The sequence below is a fragment of the Salminus brasiliensis genome, chromosome 5 (genome assembly GCF_030463535.1).
Source record: "Salminus brasiliensis chromosome 5, fSalBra1.hap2, whole genome shotgun sequence".
Taxonomy (NCBI): domain Eukaryota; kingdom Metazoa; phylum Chordata; class Actinopteri; order Characiformes; family Bryconidae; genus Salminus; species Salminus brasiliensis.
The window spans coordinates 31,293,428-31,312,069 of NC_132882.1; the positions used below are offsets into that span (position 1 = coordinate 31,293,428).

The window sequence follows — 18,642 nt, forward strand, 5'->3', positions numbered from 1 at the left end:
CACTGAACCGTGCATTGCTTTCCTCGCTCCAGATACATCTGTACACAGGCATCTGTAAACAGAACGGTTATTGAAAATGAGAGTGATAGGAGTATAATACCAGTTGGAGGAATGTTAAACAAGGGCTGAAAATAAAAACCAGAGGCACCCGTTTATCCAGCATTGCTCCATCAATGCATTCTCTCCAAACATCTTAACGCTTGAGAGGTCAGACACACACAAAGAGAGGTCAGAGGCACGTTAGCCACCTGCCTTATAGGTCACTGTATAGGGGCATATTACAGACTGTAGGTCCTTTCTTGAAGCACAAGCTTGAGCTCGGACTGCTGGGTCCTTGAGCAAGGCCCTTCACCCTGCACGGCAGCACAGTTCCAGGCATGTGTGCTCACTGTCACTGTGTGTGTTTGATCACTAGTGTGTATGTGTGTTCTCTGCATGGATGGGTTAAAGGCGGAGGCCGAATTCCATCTGTCCATCTGTGTCCAACACCATATGGTTGTCTTTTCTCTGGTCAGCTGGCCAGCTACTAATTGGGCAGTAGGTAATTTCTAACACAGCACTGAGAGACTGACAAGGTAGTGGGGTATGGTAGTGTGTGTGGTGTGTGTATTACAGTGGTGCTTGAACATTTGTAAAAAAAAATGTTCCTGCAAAAATTCGATTTGAAAATAATGTAGGTTATGCAGCAAGACAATGACCCTAAGCACACAAGTTGTTCTACTAAAGAATGAAGAATAACGTTAATGTTTTTGATAGTCCAAATGTTGTGAAAGGACCTGAAGGAAACCCACCAACATAACAGAGTTGAAGCTGGAGGAATGGGCTAAAATTCCTCCAAGCCGATGTGCAGGACTAATCATTTAGTTGCAGTTATTGCTGCACAAAGGGGGTCACACTGAACACTGAAAGCAAAGGTGTGTTTGCCACTCACACAGACTCACTTTCCTCAGTAAATAAATGATCTGATGAAAAGTCTGGTTGAGTTGGTTCCCCTTATCTACGTTTAGGACTTTTGTGGAAGTCTGATGGCATTGTAGGTCAAATTTCTGCAAAATTCTAAAGCGTTCACAAACTTTCAAGCACCACTTTAGGTACAGTGGTGTTGTTTCCACCAGACAAAGACGTGAGGATGACTAACTGTACATCAACAGATGGACTACAATCTCTAACAGTACACAAGTAAGCTGGAGCTATAGGGTAAGGGTAATGAATGATGTGCAAAGTGAGTGTACATATGTCAGCGTTGTGCTTCTGCTGTGTGCCTTTAGTGCACTGCACCAGTTGATCAGGCAGCACTTGATGTTCCAGAAGCTTTAATGCTACTTAAAGCTATTTGATTCATTACTGAAGTTCTGCACTCAAATCATAACCTGTAATAAAGAGATACTGGAAGTAGTTCAGAACTGTTCAGCATTAATATAGACATACACACCTATCGCACTGTGGCGGTTGTTTTCCATTTCCTCCATTTTAAGCTCTAGGGACTCTGTGTCTTCTGCTCTGGAACTCAGGACTGGCTCTTGCTTAACAGCATTTCTGGGAGCTGGCTGTGGATTTGGTTGTGGTTGTGGTTCTTTTTCTGGTTCCGGTTCCGGTTCCAGTTCCGGTTCCGGATCCGGTTCCTGCTCTGGTTCTGGCGTTGAGATCGCTGGTCTCGCATAGGCCGGTTGGGGCATGGGCTCCTCAGCCAAGCTGCTGGAGGCTGATTCGACTGCGTCGTCGCTGCTGGAGCTGCTGCAGATAGAGCCGGCAGGTTCAGAGTCCTCAATACTGTGGCTCAGATCTGACAGAGAGTCGTCAGCCGCCGGCGGGGAGCTGAGAACCTGGGTGGGTGTGGAGGTCCTGCACAGAGCTGGAGCCGGTGCTGGGACGTGGACTATGGCAGGAGGGATGGTGAGCTCTGGCTCAGGGGTGCTGGGGGCCGGGGTGGGCGGGGGAGCCGGGGCTTTGCGCTTCTTTATCTGGTTGTCCAAGCGTGGGGAGCCTGGTTTTGCCTAGACAGAAAGGAAGGATGAAGGATGATTTGGTAACAGATTCTGGAGGACAAATACAAAACTTGTAATAATTAATAATAATTGATCCTTTTGTTCGAAAACAGTCTCTAACTGGGTTTAAAGAAGAATGCTTGGCCAAAAGGGTCCAATAATAGGAGGAATTTTTAGAAACCTGTGTCAATCGGTAGACTGGAAGAGTGATAAGGTGACTGAATTATGGCATTATGATGTTGTTTTGCAGAAAGACAAAAAACTAATACTCCTTACAAATTTGGTACAGAGATTATTTCTTATCCTGCTCCTGGTGGATGTTTACAAGAAGAGAAACTGTTAAACAGTGGAGCAGAAACAGAAGCAGCTTTTGGCCGAAGCTACCCTTGTGTGCACAGTATTTTATTGGGGGGGGGATGCAAAATGTTATTACATGACCCTTAAATGACTGGAGACAGCAAGCCGCTTCTTGTTTGGTGCTGAAGAGAGCCTATCCTGACCACCTTACACCAAACGATTGATCACATGATTTTATTTTGACAACAGAAATTGAGATATTGAAAAAAAAACAGATATTGCTTGATAAGTTGTTGTAGTTTGACCACTGACATTTCATACCACTTATTTAACAATATATTAGCTGCATGACTAGCTTTCAGGGACTGCAGCAGTAAAACATTTATACCTTAAACACACATGAAGATAACATCAGAACCTCAATAGACTAAATAACAGCCATTCAATTCCAACGTTTCTTTTGAGAGATTTATTGCACAAGTTCCGCTGACTGGTATTGACCCACATTAGGAGCGGAGCGGAGATCCTTCACTCTGCAGAACTAAAGCTATTAAATGCCTGTCAGGCTCTGAAATACTCTGTTGGCTGCAGGAGATGAATGAATTCTTCTGCTCCTGCCAAAAGGGTACGGTAATTCAAATGAACTCTCATGGCCTTGATTCTAAAGATCGGTGGTGGCTGAACCTGGATGATTTATTCTGGAAGATGTTATGTTCGTAATTATTAAATGATATATATTGTTATATATATTGTTTATAGTGTTTATATATGATGTATTCACGATACCTTTCTCTCCATGTTGCATTACAGAAAGACTTGCTTGCCCCACCAAAACTCTGGCATGCAGCAAAGCATGAACTAGTATCATGTATTACACATGTATTAATATATAAATCTATATTAATATACTATCATACATGTATTATTACTTTATAATAACGAAATAAACTGATCAAAAACGGAGTACAGCAAACAGCAGTGGCCTGAGTGCAGCGAAAACAACACGGGCATAGACATAAACAAGCCACTAGATCTGCCCCACAGTCCAAGTGGGTATTAATGTGGGTCAGAGGTGAGCAAAACACTCTCTGAGCCACCCCCCCCACACACACACACACACACTCTCATATTTATACAGGGGTATGCTGAGGACAAAGGAAGTGGGTCATTATTTACATCGTTTGACATATGCCTAGCCTGGTTGAACACATCTTGAGAATCGATTGTTATGGCATACGCCGGCTGTACATGGACGTGGGCTCACAGCTAGGACACACCCCATGCCGAGGACTGTGTCAGTGCTGAGCTGATGACCCAAAGATCACCCTGAATAAATGTGGTGGAGAGACTGAGAAGGAGAGACTGGGTCATACTAATAGAAAGAATGTGTGATGGGTGCAGTGGGATCTTGGCCTGTCCTGTTTTTTAAACGTTATACTTACAGTGTCTCTTCAGAGAATGCAGGCTTTTCGGCCTTTCTTATGTAAATGCAGCAGGACACGGTGTTTGTGACCTACACACGCATGCTTGAAGCGTGTTCGTCGAGAGGTCAATGCAACAAGACCTCAGAAAACCGATTAGTACAGACATGTTTAGAATACAACTAAATAACTTGCTTCTAAGTGAACTAACACTTTCATTTTGAGTCCACAAAGTCTACAGCTAGACTCAAACTGCAGTACACTGTTCATTCCAAGTTCATTCTAAATTAAATGCATACTTCTTCTAGTACTAGACAGGCTTAAAAGCTCAAACCGCATGCTAATGGCCTTGCTAATTAACTGCAAACCACGCAGAGAGGACAGCAAAACTATCCAGGAAAACAAAAAAAAAATTACAAAGTTTTTGTTACATAAAGCTAGGCTAGGCTAGGCTAGGCTAGGCTATGCTATGCTAAGCTATGCTATCCTAAACCAGATCAGAGCTTATTACTTTTATTTTCCCCAAGCCGTAAAAGGTAATCAGTGTGATTTTCATTCAGAGGCAAAATAACAGGGTTGTAAAACTGCATCAGAGCATTTTCCACCCTGACCAAAGTCACACACTTGCTACCTAAACATCAAAGAACAACCTAAAATACTTACACTTTGTAGTAAAGTATATTACTCCCATTTACAGCCCATAGAAGCCGCAAAACACTGGCATAAAGGAAGGGGTTGACCGGAAGCTAACAGGACGATAAACCTATCCTGCGTCTTGTTACTAAAACCCCAAAGGTTGGTCACTTTTATTAAATGCACGTTTAATGCTGTATAAAAGAAACTGCACACTTATTTTATTAAGTGCATGCTTTTTGGTGTCTTTGGTTAAGGTTGGTTGGTTTTAAGGTTAGGATTAGGATTAGGTTCCGGTGAGGAATCAGATTAGACACTGGGTCACGCTAAAGTCTAGGGTTAGAGTTTGGGTCAATGGGCCCAATGGGTCTTTCCCACAACTGCATGAAACAATAAAGCATATTCCTCTTCCAACTCGTATGCTAAAGCCCAGTGTGTTTACTTTACTTTGTCCGGACCACTGGCGGGAAAGGAAAACAAAGCCGGGGGATACAATGTCCATGTCTAATTCATGACTTCGGGTCTGACAAATGCGAACGCTCACCAGCAGCCCAGTCCTCCCTGTCTTTATTGACAACAATTGTAAGTATCTTTGTTTGGGCTGCCACAGTTTGAGAGAAGACTAGCATTGGCTTCAAGGATTTTCTGTCTCTGTCCAGCGACCCTTTACAACTTATTTACACACTCTGTACTGTACACTTTTGGTCAATCAATGGGGACTTAGTGGCTCCTGCAAAAAGCAAAACAAGCACAAAAATGTGATTAAATATTGAATTCCAATTACATCTTCATGTGGCTATATATTTAGTGCCTTCCACTTTGGAAACATGCTCGGTCGTAGCGGAAAAGTTACTGGAGCAGAGCCATTAGTCTAGTCTTACAAAATGTACTGATACTCACACTGTGCAGTATAATCTATATTCACCCAGCACAATCACTCTCTCTAGGCTAAAGTTCATACTGAGAACACCCCCCCCCCTCTCCCTATGAAGTCTTTAAGCACATTTAATGTGGACTTACACCTATGGTATGCTTCATGCCTGTAGCACATACTTAACCCCTTCACCCCAAACCATGAGAACGCTGCTGCAACAAAGGAGAAGGGAGCTGGGGAAAGGAGAGAGGAGAGGGGATGCATGAAGGAAGGTGGTGGGAATGTGGGGGTGACGATGCAGGGGTAGTGGACAGGGCTGAGGAGCGTGAGAAGGGAGGGGAGAAGATAGAGGGCAGGAACAAAAAGAAGGATGTGGCACAGTAAGAAGAAACTGAAGGGAGTGAAGAAGATAAAAGAGGATAAATAAATGTCATTAAAGAACTTTTGCCGGTTGCATTCGATCGTTTCTATGAAGAACCTTTTTCATAAACAAAATGTGTAAGTTTATAAAAGACATTGTAGTAGTACACCCATACTAAGCTTTTATGAAACCAGCATGAGATGACTTTTGTGACATGGTGCATTAGCATGCTGGAAGTGGCAGTTGCAGAAGATGCCAGGCTTTAACTCTTCAGCTTTGGCGAGACTGTGCCTACTGCAGCCTCAGCTTTATGTTCTTGGCTGACGAAAGAGATACCAGACGCGGTCTTCTACGGTTGGAGCCGTATCTGAGTTACTGTAGCCTTTCTGTCAGCTCTAACCCGTCTGACCATTCTTTATTGAGCTCTTTTATCAATAAGACTTTGCTTTAGTACACCATTCTGAGACTGTTGCTGGCTGAACACCCCAGAAGATCAGCAGTTATACAAACACTCAAACCTGCCTATCTGGCCCCAACAATCATGCTATATTCACAATCGAGATCACATTTTTGCCCCTGTCTCGGTGGTTGATGTGAACATTACCTAAAGCTGTTGGACCATCTTTGCGTGATTTTATGCTTTGCACTGCTTGGCTGATCAGATTGCATGAATCAGCAGATGTACAGACGTTCTGAATAAAGTATGAAGGGAGTATGTTAGTGCTACGGTAACGCTGATGTACATAAACCTTTTATATGACCAAACAAGATTAAAAACAGACATTTAAAGCCCATGAAAGAAGTAATTTGAAGCATACAACCAATATTACCATTTGTTTTCCCTTATATTCTGCCATTTTACAATAAACAGCCCTGCCACTGTTTTCTATTTCTAACATCTGACTGAATCATACTTGTCCTTAAAGTTTATTTCTGATTGTTTAGATCGCCAATTACCCAACCCGTACGTATTCTCTCCCCTCCCCTGTCCGACACACGGACACACGCCCAGCCAGCCACACCTCTTTTTCAAACTGCCGCTGATGGAGGGAAGTGCAGCATCCCTGGCTCTGACACACTGGCCAATTGCACTCTCTCGAGGCACCAGTGGCTGTTGGCTAGCAGCGTGAACGGGATTCGAACCAGCGGTCCTTTGTCATTTGCTAACTTAAGAGCTCTTGAGAGCCTAACCAATGGGACGACTTGCATAACAGCAGTAGCCTAAAAACCACAAGGAAGCAAATCCAAATTCATGTCAATGTGTCAATGAAAGAAGCTTCACTTCTCTGAAGGCCCTAAAAGGACCTAAGGTTTGCCCACTCACAGCCAACAGTCCAGGAGACTGTTCTTCTGACAGATTTCTATCAGATACTCAATGTCAGTAACTGCATAAAACTGCTACTCATGCTTATTCATTGATAAGACACAAAATAAAGGTAAAACCTTTATTCTCCTCTGGGCCTGAGGGATTATACAGAAGAAAGATCTTTGAGGTTCTCTTAGTAAGGTTTCCATGATATTATTTCCCTCTGCTTGATCACTGGACACTTCAGGAAAGCTGTTTTGAGACGTCGTCTGTTGAAAGCACTATACAAATGAACGGGATTTGAACAGAACTGAATAAAAGCAGCTGGGAAAGGGGAAAAAAAGAAGTGGAAGGGGATAGAAGAGAGAGGGAGGTGGCGGGAGTAGATAATTGTAGTGTGTGAGGGCCGTGGTCTTGCCACAGGCATGCTGGCCTACAGGTTTCCATTCCCCCACAGGCTGGTCAGCCATTCATTTTCCCCAGGCCTCAATGCCACTGTGTGCAGACTCAACTTCAACCTATATGCATGGCTATGTTACAAAGTGTTGATGTACGAGCAATTGTGGTCTCCCATACGCCAGCAAATACACATGTACAGTAAAAAAAGTTGGGCTGATCCTAGAATAGATAATGCACACTGACCTTGTCCTGGAGGAATACTGCAAGTAAGAAGTGTTCTCTGAGACCTCAGAACTGGCACAGGTTCAGTGTAGCCTTGTACAGCCTGTTTCAAAACAATGTGATCTCCTATACACAGGGCTAGACTCATACAATGCACTGGCAGGTTTACCATAACACACTGAATTACTCAATACTCGCCATCAGCGATTCACAACAGAACACTGTTCCATAAAAAAAGTAGCATGTGAATCTGTCCAATGGCAAAGTTTCTGGTAAGAAACAGATATGGATTCATCTAGGGCTCATACAATAAGTCAATACCTAGTTAATATTTTAAACCGACGCATCCTTTTTTAAAACACTTTTAAGAATGCATTGTTTTTATTTATAACATTTCAGATTTCAGAACAAAAGCTTTCTTTAATATTACTAGGTAATTTATGGGTGGATCAGTTGTACTGAGCTCCAGGCTTCAATAACGAAACAAAAAGGTGGTCTGACACAACACACATTATCCAACAACCATAAAATAAATGCCTGTTTCTGGATTATAAAACCTATTAGACAGGCATTCAATTCCTCATGAAGGCAGTAAACTGACATTCGTTATGGCTTGCTTTGTTATAAAGCCCTAAGATCAGTTTCTATTGGTCATGCCCAAGTCACGTCTCCGCTCTGCTTTCTCTCATGAGCACAGCTCTGTACTCTGTAACCAAGATGTATAGATACATCAAACTTAGCTTGTTGAGTGCCCCTCCCCCCCTCGTAATCCTGTGGAATGCTGGCCCTGTGATGAAAGCTAAGCAGGCTCCTGCTGAAGCCCAATCTGTTTAATTACTCCGTCTTCTGCCCTGCTCAAGACCTGGAACATTCGATTTATACACTTTTCACCTCTGATCCACACACACTCTGATCCAATGCCCGAAAGGAAGAACACACGCATATTTAACAGCACTCCGAAGCTGACGCTCTGACCGCTGAAGAGCCAAAAATTTCAATATATGCTTTTCAATGGAAGTAAAAAACGCTAACAGGGCTTCGCCATTCAAACCTGTATGTATACACAATTGTACACAAAGAGCCTCAGAGAGCTGAGGGTTTTCAGCTCTAAATTCTGACCTATCATCTACAGACACTCTTCCAAATCAGAGCCCCCCAGAAGCTAGCTGCCTCCACCAGTGCTCTGAAATGGTTTGAGGAACAGAAAAGAAAAAGCCAGCCTTAACTGTTTCAAAAAATACATGCTAATTTTAATACAGCCAAAATTTCAAAAAGATCCAAATGCTTGTTTCTGGGTCAGTACAATTTGGCAATCACAGCCTATAGGTAGTAGGCAGTGGTAGCATTTCCTTTCTGAGCATATTGTGGATATCGGCAGTACCCCAAAGAACACTAAATCAAAATAATTTACAGTACAATCTTAAAAATAGAGGCGTTTCTAAAAGCAAATGCCACAGAAGAACCACTTTTGGAAAAACCATGTGGTTGTAATAGATAGAAATGAGCGTGGAGAACTTTCACTTGATTTAAAGAAAGTTCTTCTCCATCAAAAACATGGTTCTTTATGGGAACAAAGGTGCGTCTTCTTTGGAACCATTTGCAGCACCTTTATTTTAATTTTGAAGGGCCTTTTTCACACCTGCACTTTTTAGTCCAGTCCAAATTGGACTCTGGTTTGTTTTCACCCTTGGTGTGATACGTATGGCCAGGCGTGAACACAGTAATCACACTCAGATGCAGACAACTCCACTCAAACGGTTTGTTGTGATGCATTTTGGTGCGTTCGATTTGTTTCCTGTGTAAAAACAAACCAAACCAAGGGGGAAATGGTCCAAGGCCTGAGCAAACCAGCTATAGCTGGACATATAGATGTCCAAGACCTTAATGGCCTTGACTAAAAAACACTCTACATACTATGTTAAAGCTGCTATGAAGCATGACTGTGGGCCAATAAGAATGTGGCCAACGTTATTCTTGAGGATGTCCACAGAAGCACAGCTGAGATCTGAACCGAGCACATTTTGACAGGGCACGTCTCTGCACTGATGGGAAGCCTTGTATTGGGAGTGCCACTCAAGGGCAAGGCTCATGCATCAGATTCCAGTCGGATTCAGTCTTGCGTCTTATTTCAGTAGATTTATACATCAAAGAGCATAGGCATATGTCCCAGAAATACCACTCATGCTCATCTGTTCATAAGGACACGTGTTTTGGCACCAATAACCAGTTTCTTCATTCCTGAGAGCAGTATTTTCATCTTGACAACAGAGACCCGGGGGGTTGATGTAAACAGTCTGCTCCGTTCGCCTCGTCTCACATTGGTGGTGTCGTGCTTCCTTGTTTTGGCCAGTTTATTTTTATCAAGCCCTTCTAGGTCACCTTCCAAGCTCTGCTGTGCTACCTGATCATCACTCCTAAACCAGCTGCCACTGTATGAGAACATCCACAGAGATCCTCAGCCAGCTCCATGAGGTCAGAGATGCTTTCGAGGGGATGGACCACTTGGTGGCCAATATTTCTGTAAAATGCCCAACATAGCTTACATACAGTATGTTGTAGCCAAAGTCAAAACTCTGGACACACTTGACTGAATGTCTGTTCACACACTTCTATAATGTTTTTCACAACGAATGTTGTCACAAAGCAGCTTTACAGATTTCTGGGTCTGAACTGGGTCTGACTTTGGGTCTGTTTTGACTACCAAGACCCAAAAGGGGAAACCCATCCTCCTCTGGTCGACACTGGTCAGATAGCAGAGCAAATGACAGAACAACAAGAATAGTCAATTAAGAGCTGTGGCATTGAGTCATAAATAATGAAAATGTGAGTGAAATGTGAAATCCATGCAGGTAAACAGTCGACTGTACGCATTAATGTATGCATGACAGGTCAGATTATACACTGATATGGATCACAACAACATCTGAGTGACCTACCTGGTAATGTGTCTACTAGTTACTTTAGAGAAATCACTTTATTTTTGATGGTATTCTGTTGACATATGAACATACACATATGAAAACACACTCATTTCAGACTGCTGTGCAAATGTTTTGGCACCTTACAGAGTCAAGGCTTGGGAACATGCCCTTTTTTCAGTTTCAGTTTTCAGTTCTTGTGGTTGGGATTTCGTCTTTGTTTAATGCCCTTAGTCCTGAGATATCCTCGAGGTCTATTAAGATTTATTTTTTACTGATTTAAAAAGAAAAAAAAGGGGCAGTGAGGGTCATTCCTGAAGTCTCCGCTAGTCCACTGTGAATCTGAGGTATATTTTGGATCATTGTTTGGTTGTAGAAGTCATCCACTTTTCACAAACGGTTTGACATTTGGACCCATGATTTGCTGGTATTTTGTGGAATCCATTCCTCCCTCCATCTGCGAAACACTGCCAATGCCACTGGCAGCGACGCAACCTCCAAGCGTAATATTTTCACCCCATTCTTCACAGTTGGCATAGTGTTGAGGCTAAAAGAACAATGATCAGCTGCATAGTTCACTACAAATGAGAGTATTTAGATTTTAATTAGATGAAGTGCAGCAGAAATTGGACAGAAATGACTGCACAAGTATAGGAGTATTTGGATAGCAGATTTGAAAAATCTGCTGATACTTATGTATTTTATCTGCATGTCAAAATATTGTGTATTGTGAAAACGTTTTTTAAATATCATGATCCAATATTTTTACCATATTGACCACCCCTATTTAGCGGCATGGGAAAAATGACTCAAGTAAAAAGTGTTTCAGTGTTATGTTTTGTTCTTGTTCCCCTGTAAAACAGTTCCACACTGCAGACTGTGAACTAATCCGTGCCTATGTATGAATATATTTACTAAACGAAAAAAACATTTAAATAATAAGAAAAAAACATATTCCGCATGTTCAAACGTATAATAATTGGCACTACAAAAAAAACTCTCCATGTTCGTATAATCGGAGAAAATCCTGCTGCTGGATCAGGGAGCTTATTCTGAGGAGCTTGAAACACACGCCTCATTTAAACGTGTCGAGTTAATAAAAGAGGATTGAGGCCTCTCATCAAGGTCATTAGAGTTTCTAAGAATCACGGATAGAATAAAACCACAGCAACTGCCAAACACTGCAGGGTGTGCGGTACAGTGGACTAGTAGTCCATAAGGGCCCTTTTTTTACACTTTCAGTGTGTTACTCTGTTACTCCCTATATAATCACTTACATTGACACGCGCTGGCAGTTCCGAGCAGGCTAGAGCTCACATTGTTTAGAGCATTTACCTAATTAATATAGAAATTAATATAGAACATTAATAGAGAGATTAGATAGAGCATTAATATAGAAATATATTGTGGCGGTGAGGAGGCGGGAGTGAGCCCTGATGCCGTACTCCTGTGGTCGTTCAGTCTGACGAGCCCAGGTCAACGGCATAAAAGGGCCAGCTCAGTCACTCACAAGAGGGAACACGGAGAGCACACGACGGACTGAGCCACCAAGGACTTGCTAGTTGAGTACAAGCGTGTTAAGACTGTTAGAGGCCGTTATGTTCCTTTACGTTTTCGTTTGGGTGTGGTGGAGGGAGTGTGTTAAATAAAGGTATGTGGCTCACATGAGCCCTGTGTTTGTGTCGTCTCTGGGCCTCGCTGTCGATCAGGTCACGTTGGCCACGCCCCTTTCCCAAGGGGCTCGCCACAATTTATATTAAAATGTACTATTGGTAAATACTTATTCTGTCATATACTTAGTATTAAAATACACTTTTATTACTGATATTTAAAACCAGTAGACAGGAGAGCTAAGACCAGGTACTAAGGCTAAGTCTATCTACATTGATCTGACTATTTATTTATTTACTTTTTCCAGGAAAACTGACTTTAAAGTTGACTAGTGAATCCCATTAGAAACAGTAGGCTTGTCTTGGTAGGTTAACAGTGACTTGCTTTACTACTGATACACATATTTAACTACAAAAGTGAATATCAGATATTTTTCATGTGCAAAACAGAACTGAATAATGAAGGTAGATCAATCTGTCATTACTGCAGTCTTTAAAACATAAAAATGTTTAGTTTTCTTTCTAGTTTTACCCCAGAAAGCCTTTCTTTTTTTATCATTACTGTAGCATGTTCTAAAGTGCTTGGCACCCAGCAAGTAAGAGTGTTTATGTGGGTAGAGAAGGGGAGTGAGACGTTAAGCTGAGAGCGAGTTGAAGCCCGGCTTTTGTAAAGTACTGCACGGCTGTTGTAGCTGAGGTGTCTGGCTCTTCTCTGTAATCGTGAGTTAGCCAGTAGAAGCCAGCGGATGCACGTGAAAACAGCCTGGGGCTCCTTCAGGAGTGTTTATGTGCTAGCCTACTGTGGCTAGCAACACAAAGCTAAGAGTTTGAGCTTTTTGTTTGTGATGCGTCTGAATCGCGCTGCACTTTTTTGTTGCATTACGGTATTATGGTATGTAACCCCACCATTCTTTAGTATGGATTGTATTATTGTAGCTTCTAATTACAGTGAAATAAATTGAACTGTATCCTTTTATGTCTAATTTAATTTCTTTATATACATCATAGATAAGTTCCTTCTTCACTTTATTGCACTTTGGGCACCTTGCTGCTTTTCACAGCGCTCGATAAATAAACTTGACTGCTGCAAAGTCACGAACATCACAAAATCTTCACACATTCACCAACATATGCAGTACATAAAGCACCAAAGCTGGTTGACCAGCAGTTATAATCATATAATCATGAGGTCATGGTGGTCTTCCTGCTGAGTTTTGCATTAGTTGGCTAATTAAAAGAGTCTTGCCAGTATGAGCAGAGATTTCACAAAAACTGCACTGAGCTTACTGAGAGCTTTCTCCAGGTCAAGGAAAAGCAGGCTGACATGAGACGATGCCCTCTTATGACCCCTTAAACACCCCCCCACCCCCCCCACACACCCCCACACACCCCCCCCACACACACACATGGCTCAGATTGTAGGTTTGAGCTCAAAGTTTTGAGAGTTAAACTGAGAACAGAATCTCCCAACCATGTCACACACTTCAACAGTGTCTGGAAACTCAGTTATCACTCTGACTGGGAATCGATTGGAGACGCTGTTTGGCGGATCGTGTTTTGACTCGCACAAACATCGACAGGGTCCTTCGGGGGGGTGGGTGGCTTCTAAAATAAGCTCAGAACCCGACATCACTCCAGCAGCAGCTGTCCTCATGTAACTGCGCTCGTATTACACCAGGACACAGAGAGAGAGGGAGAGAGAGAGAGAAGCGCATCATGTGATGAAGGAAAGGACTGATGTGCTCTCTGTGCTCTCTGAGCTGCACAATCAGCAACATCACACAAATGCTCTGTTCCAGTAAATCAAACGTTCCTAAGCCCTGCATCATTTCCATGTCATGTGACCGAAGCGTTGATGACCTCTGCTGGTTTGAACAGGGTGTTTGGACACGGCTGGACGATTGAACACCTTGAACTTATGCAGTTCAGAGACAAGGCGTGGAGGGTTCAACAAGGGCCAGCATCTGTTGTAACGGCCAGTGGCTCGGTACACATACTGAGGAGTGTGCGCACATTCACAGATAGCACATGACTCTGAATAAACAGTGACCGGTTTCTCTCTCTCTCTCGCTCGCTCACTCGCTCTCACAACTGAAAACGCCATACTCAAATCCACACTGGATTCATCAGCCCAGAGGAAACAGTAAGCCTCCAAGAAATTACAATGGCGTCATTAATTCAATTCGGATCACACCACACTGGATCTGAGCTCTAAAAATATGTTCAAATGGATTGCAAGATGCTCACACAGGATTGCACCTATCCTGTTGCACCTAATCTATCTCACTGTATAGTTTTTTATTCTGTTCTAAAAACAATAGGCCATCTGAAGCTGTTGTGGTTGTAACGTGGATAAGGGAATTTTAATAACACACCTTGCCTTATGCTGTAATGTATCAAGATTCAAGAGTGTTATCATTATATGCACAGTAAACAGGTAGTTACACTATATAGGACATTGTTACTTTGCTTCACTGACACATGGCTATTAAAACATAAGTAAACACGATCATTAAACTACATACATAATTTAACTAAAGATAAGTAGAAAACATTAATGGTTAATATTGCTGTATGGTATTGTGTAAGAGCATGGCATACATATTTTAAATGTGTGAGCTTATAGCAATATGTAAGCTATATATGTAAGTTACAGTGGGGAGAACAAGTATTTGATACACTGCTGATTTTTCAGGTTTTCCCACTTGCAAAGCATGTAGAAGACTGTAATTTTTATCATACGTACTCTTCAACTGTGAGTGATGGAATCTAAAACAAAAATCCAGAAAAATACATTGTATGATTTTTAAATAATTAATTTCCATTTTATTGTGGTAAATAAGTATTTGATACACCAGAAAAAGAAACTTAATATTTGGTACAGAAACCTTTGTTTGCAATTACAGAGATGAGACGTTTCCTGTAGTTCTTGACAAGGTTTGCACACACTGCAGCAGGGATTTTGGCCCACTCCTCCATACAGATCTCCTCCAGAGCCTTCAGGTTCCGTGGCTGTCGCTGGGCCACACGGACTTTAAGCTCCCTCCAAAGATTTTCTATTGGATTCAGGTCTGGAGACTGGCTAGGCCACTCCAGGACCTTAAGATGTTTCCTACGGAGCCACTCTTTAGTTGCCCTGGCTGTGTGTTTTGGGTCGATATCATGCTGGAAGACCCAGCCACGACCCATCTTCAGTGCTCTTACTGAGGGAAGGAGGTTGTTGGCCAAAATCTCACAATACATGGCCCCATCCATCCTTCCCACAATACGGTGCAGTCGTCCTGTCCCCTTTGCAGAAAAGCATCCCCAAAGAATGATGTTTCCACCGCCATGCTTCACGGTTGGGATGGTGTTCTTGGGGTTGTACTCATCATTCTTCTTCCTCCAAACATGACGAGTGGAGTTTAAACCAAAAAGTTCTATTTTTGTCTCATCAGACCACATGACCTTCTCCCATTCCTCCTCTGGATCATTCAGATGGTCATTTGCAAACTTCAGACGGGCTTTGACATGCGTTGGCTTGAGGAAGGGCACCTTGCGTGCACTGCAGGATTTTAATCCTTGACGGCGTAGAGTGTTACTGATTGTTTTCTTTGAGACTGTGGTCCCAGCTCTATTCAGGTCATTGACCAGGTCCTGCCGTGTAATTCTGGGCTCATTCCTCACCTTCCTCAAGATCATTGATGCTCCACGAGGTGAGATCTTGCATGGCGCCCCAGACCGAGGGAGATTATCCGTTATTTTGCATTTCTTCCATTTTCTAATAATTGCACCAACAGTTGTTGCCTTCTCACCAAGCTGCTTGCCTATTGTCCTGTAGCCCATCCCAGCCTTGTGCAGGTCTACAATTTTATCCCTGATGTCCTTACAAAGCTCTCTGGTCTTGGGCATTGTGGAGATGCTGGAGTCTGACTGATTGAGTGTGTGGACAGGTGTCTTTTATACAGGTAACGAGTTCAAACAGGTGCAGTTAATACAGGTAATGAGTGGAGAACAGGAGGGCTTCTTAAAGAAGAAGTAACATGTCTGTGAGAGCCAAAATTCTTACTGGTTGATAGATGATCAAATACTTATTTCCCACAATAAAATGGAAATTAATTATTTAAAAATCATACAATGTATTTTTCTGGATTTTTGTTTTAGATTCCATCACTCACAGTTGAAGAGTACCTATGATAAAAATTACCGTCTTCTACATGCTTTGCAAGTGGGAAAACCTGAAAAATCAGCAGTGTATCAAATACTTGTTCTCCCCACTGTAGTTCAATAATGATGTGATGTGTGCATGTATTTAATAGACAGCCAGCAAACATCTACCGACTGCTAATGTTCAAAGAAATGACTCTTATATTAATATACTTTGTGGAAATATACATTTAATTATTATAAATAATACAGTTAAGCATTGCAACCATTGTTTACTTTTATTTAGTCTTTTTTTTTTTTTTTTTAAAGGCTGCCTGTGGCTTCTTTGTGGCTATCATAAATCTCTTTACCTTTTTTTTGGGAGTCAATGACTGCCAAATAATCCGGCCTGACTTGATGGAAGACTGACAGCAAGCCTTTGTTGCACTTGCGACAGACCAGCGGCCCACCCACCAGACTGACCGCCAGGCTCCCCTGCCCCCGCGTCAAACTAGTTGTCCACCCTCTGCCTAAAGACTATATTAAAGTTTACATGGACGCTAACAATCTGCCACTATTATTATTACCACCATTAACCATCATTACTGTTACCATCACTACTACGATTACATTAGTTATACTATATTATGATTATATCAGCACATTTGAGCACTAGAAAAGTATGTGGTATGTTTTTTTATCAATAATTTATAAACAGTTCAGGTTTCTTCCCAAGATTTCTTCCTCTAGCTCTGAGGGACTTTTTCCTTGCCACTTCTTTCATCTTTGGCTTGCTCAATGAGGGTTTATGTTTTTTACACTTTGTTGATCTCTTGTCTCCTGTAAAGCTGCTTTCTGACCACGGCAGTTGTAAAAAGCACTATACAATAAAGTTGGTTTGATGAGATTATTTATGTCATGTATTTAAAGTAACAAACAAATGGTGATGGTCTGATGATTTAATCCTGAGCAGCAATAAGCACAATACTAAACGGGATCTGACTGTAGACTGACCACTTCAAATCATGTCAAATCATTAAGTATTCTGGATAATAATTCTGCATATGAACTTCTCTCTTCTCATTAAACTTTTGACCAGTTATGTAACTACATACTCAAGCTCTAACGCTTCCAACAGCTGAGTAAAGGTCACATTCTTACCCTCATGTATATAATATGCAGATGATCACCAGGCAGAGAAAGTCAGGTCAGAAGAAAGAAAAGTCTTTTGTAATGAGCAGTGTAGCCGTGGGATCACCGTAGTGAAGCACATTTTCACAACATGCAGTTTTATTTATCGTGATATTTCACAGCACAACCAACAGCAGACTTTAAACACAAGTTCTGAAACACTACCCTGTCCTTACAGTACAGTGATTTCCATTACAAATGTGCTGCACTCCGTCCAGTTAAGCACAACTAATTACACTGATCGAGCAGTTGGTCAGTGTTCTTTAAAGACTACATCAGCCCTCAATATCAGCAGGTCTCTGAACAATGCATGATAGGGGGTCAATAATGACCGTGTAGAGGATTGTTTTAGTCAGGTGCAGGCAGGGTGTGAAACAGAGGCCCATCAATGGGAACATTAACATTTGGAAGGTCGTCTCCCACTGCTACGTAATAATGGGAAAAAATCCTCTCCATTTCATCATCAAATCAGGCAGAATTACACACACAGGAGAACTGATTTTTTTAGGCACTTGGAAGGCAAGCGAGCCAGATTTGAAAAAGCAAAAGTGTCACTTTTCATTATAAAATGATTATTGTTGGACATATCACTTGTGCAACTCAAATGCTACAAGACGTATGGGTGTGGAAACATAAAAATAAATAAATAAACACTGTCTAAAAAAATATATCCACTGACTAAATCCATGCAAACTGTTAATCGCAATAATAAAAGGCTAATACACTACATCTAATAAAACTAAAACAGCTAAAATTTGTTTATTTTTACCAAAATTTGTTTACTACTTCTAGTATCTGGCAGAATCTTCTAGTGTCCTTCCTTAAAATGAAGAAATTAACCAAGGTGTGAGTTCTGATGAGTGCTAATATCACAATAAGGGAATGAAATGTGTGGGATTTGGCCCCAGTCAGTAGGAATACCTAGATACACGGTACACTTCAACATACACTAAACTTTGCCTCTGTACTCTTGGAAGAGATAGGTCTTCAGTCAGCGTCTTGGCTGTTCCGGCACCGGGGGGGAAGTTTGTTCCACAGCTTAGGTGCAAGGACCAAAAAAAAAAAGTCTGGATGCTTGTGGTTATTCCCAAAGTAGAGCTCTGATCGGTTACTTCAGTTCTTTACTTTTCTAAGATCTAAAAGGCTTTCTGTTATTAAACCCTGCATGTCCCAAAACGTTTGACAGGCAGTCTATGCAATGAGGTTTTGAGTGGCACCAGCGCAGATTGCCTCGAGCTTCACGCGGCCTAACCACGAGTGCACTGCAGAGGCTAAAATATTCCATGGTTTTGACTTCGAG

General features: G+C 41.9%; 1 protein-coding gene across 10 annotated transcripts in view; it reads right to left on the reverse strand.

The window, feature by feature from the left end:
- cobl (cordon-bleu WH2 repeat protein) overlaps positions 1 to 18,642 on the reverse strand; it is an 89,939-nt gene that overhangs the window by 24,357 nt on the left and 46,940 nt on the right. For all 10 annotated transcript variants that reach the window (XM_072680186.1, XM_072680190.1, XM_072680184.1 and 7 more), the window contains one exon: positions 1,433 to 1,994. In XM_072680186.1, coding sequence (XP_072536287.1) covers positions 1,433 to 1,994 — 562 coding nt within the window. The remainder of the gene's footprint in view (positions 1 to 1,432; positions 1,995 to 18,642) is intronic.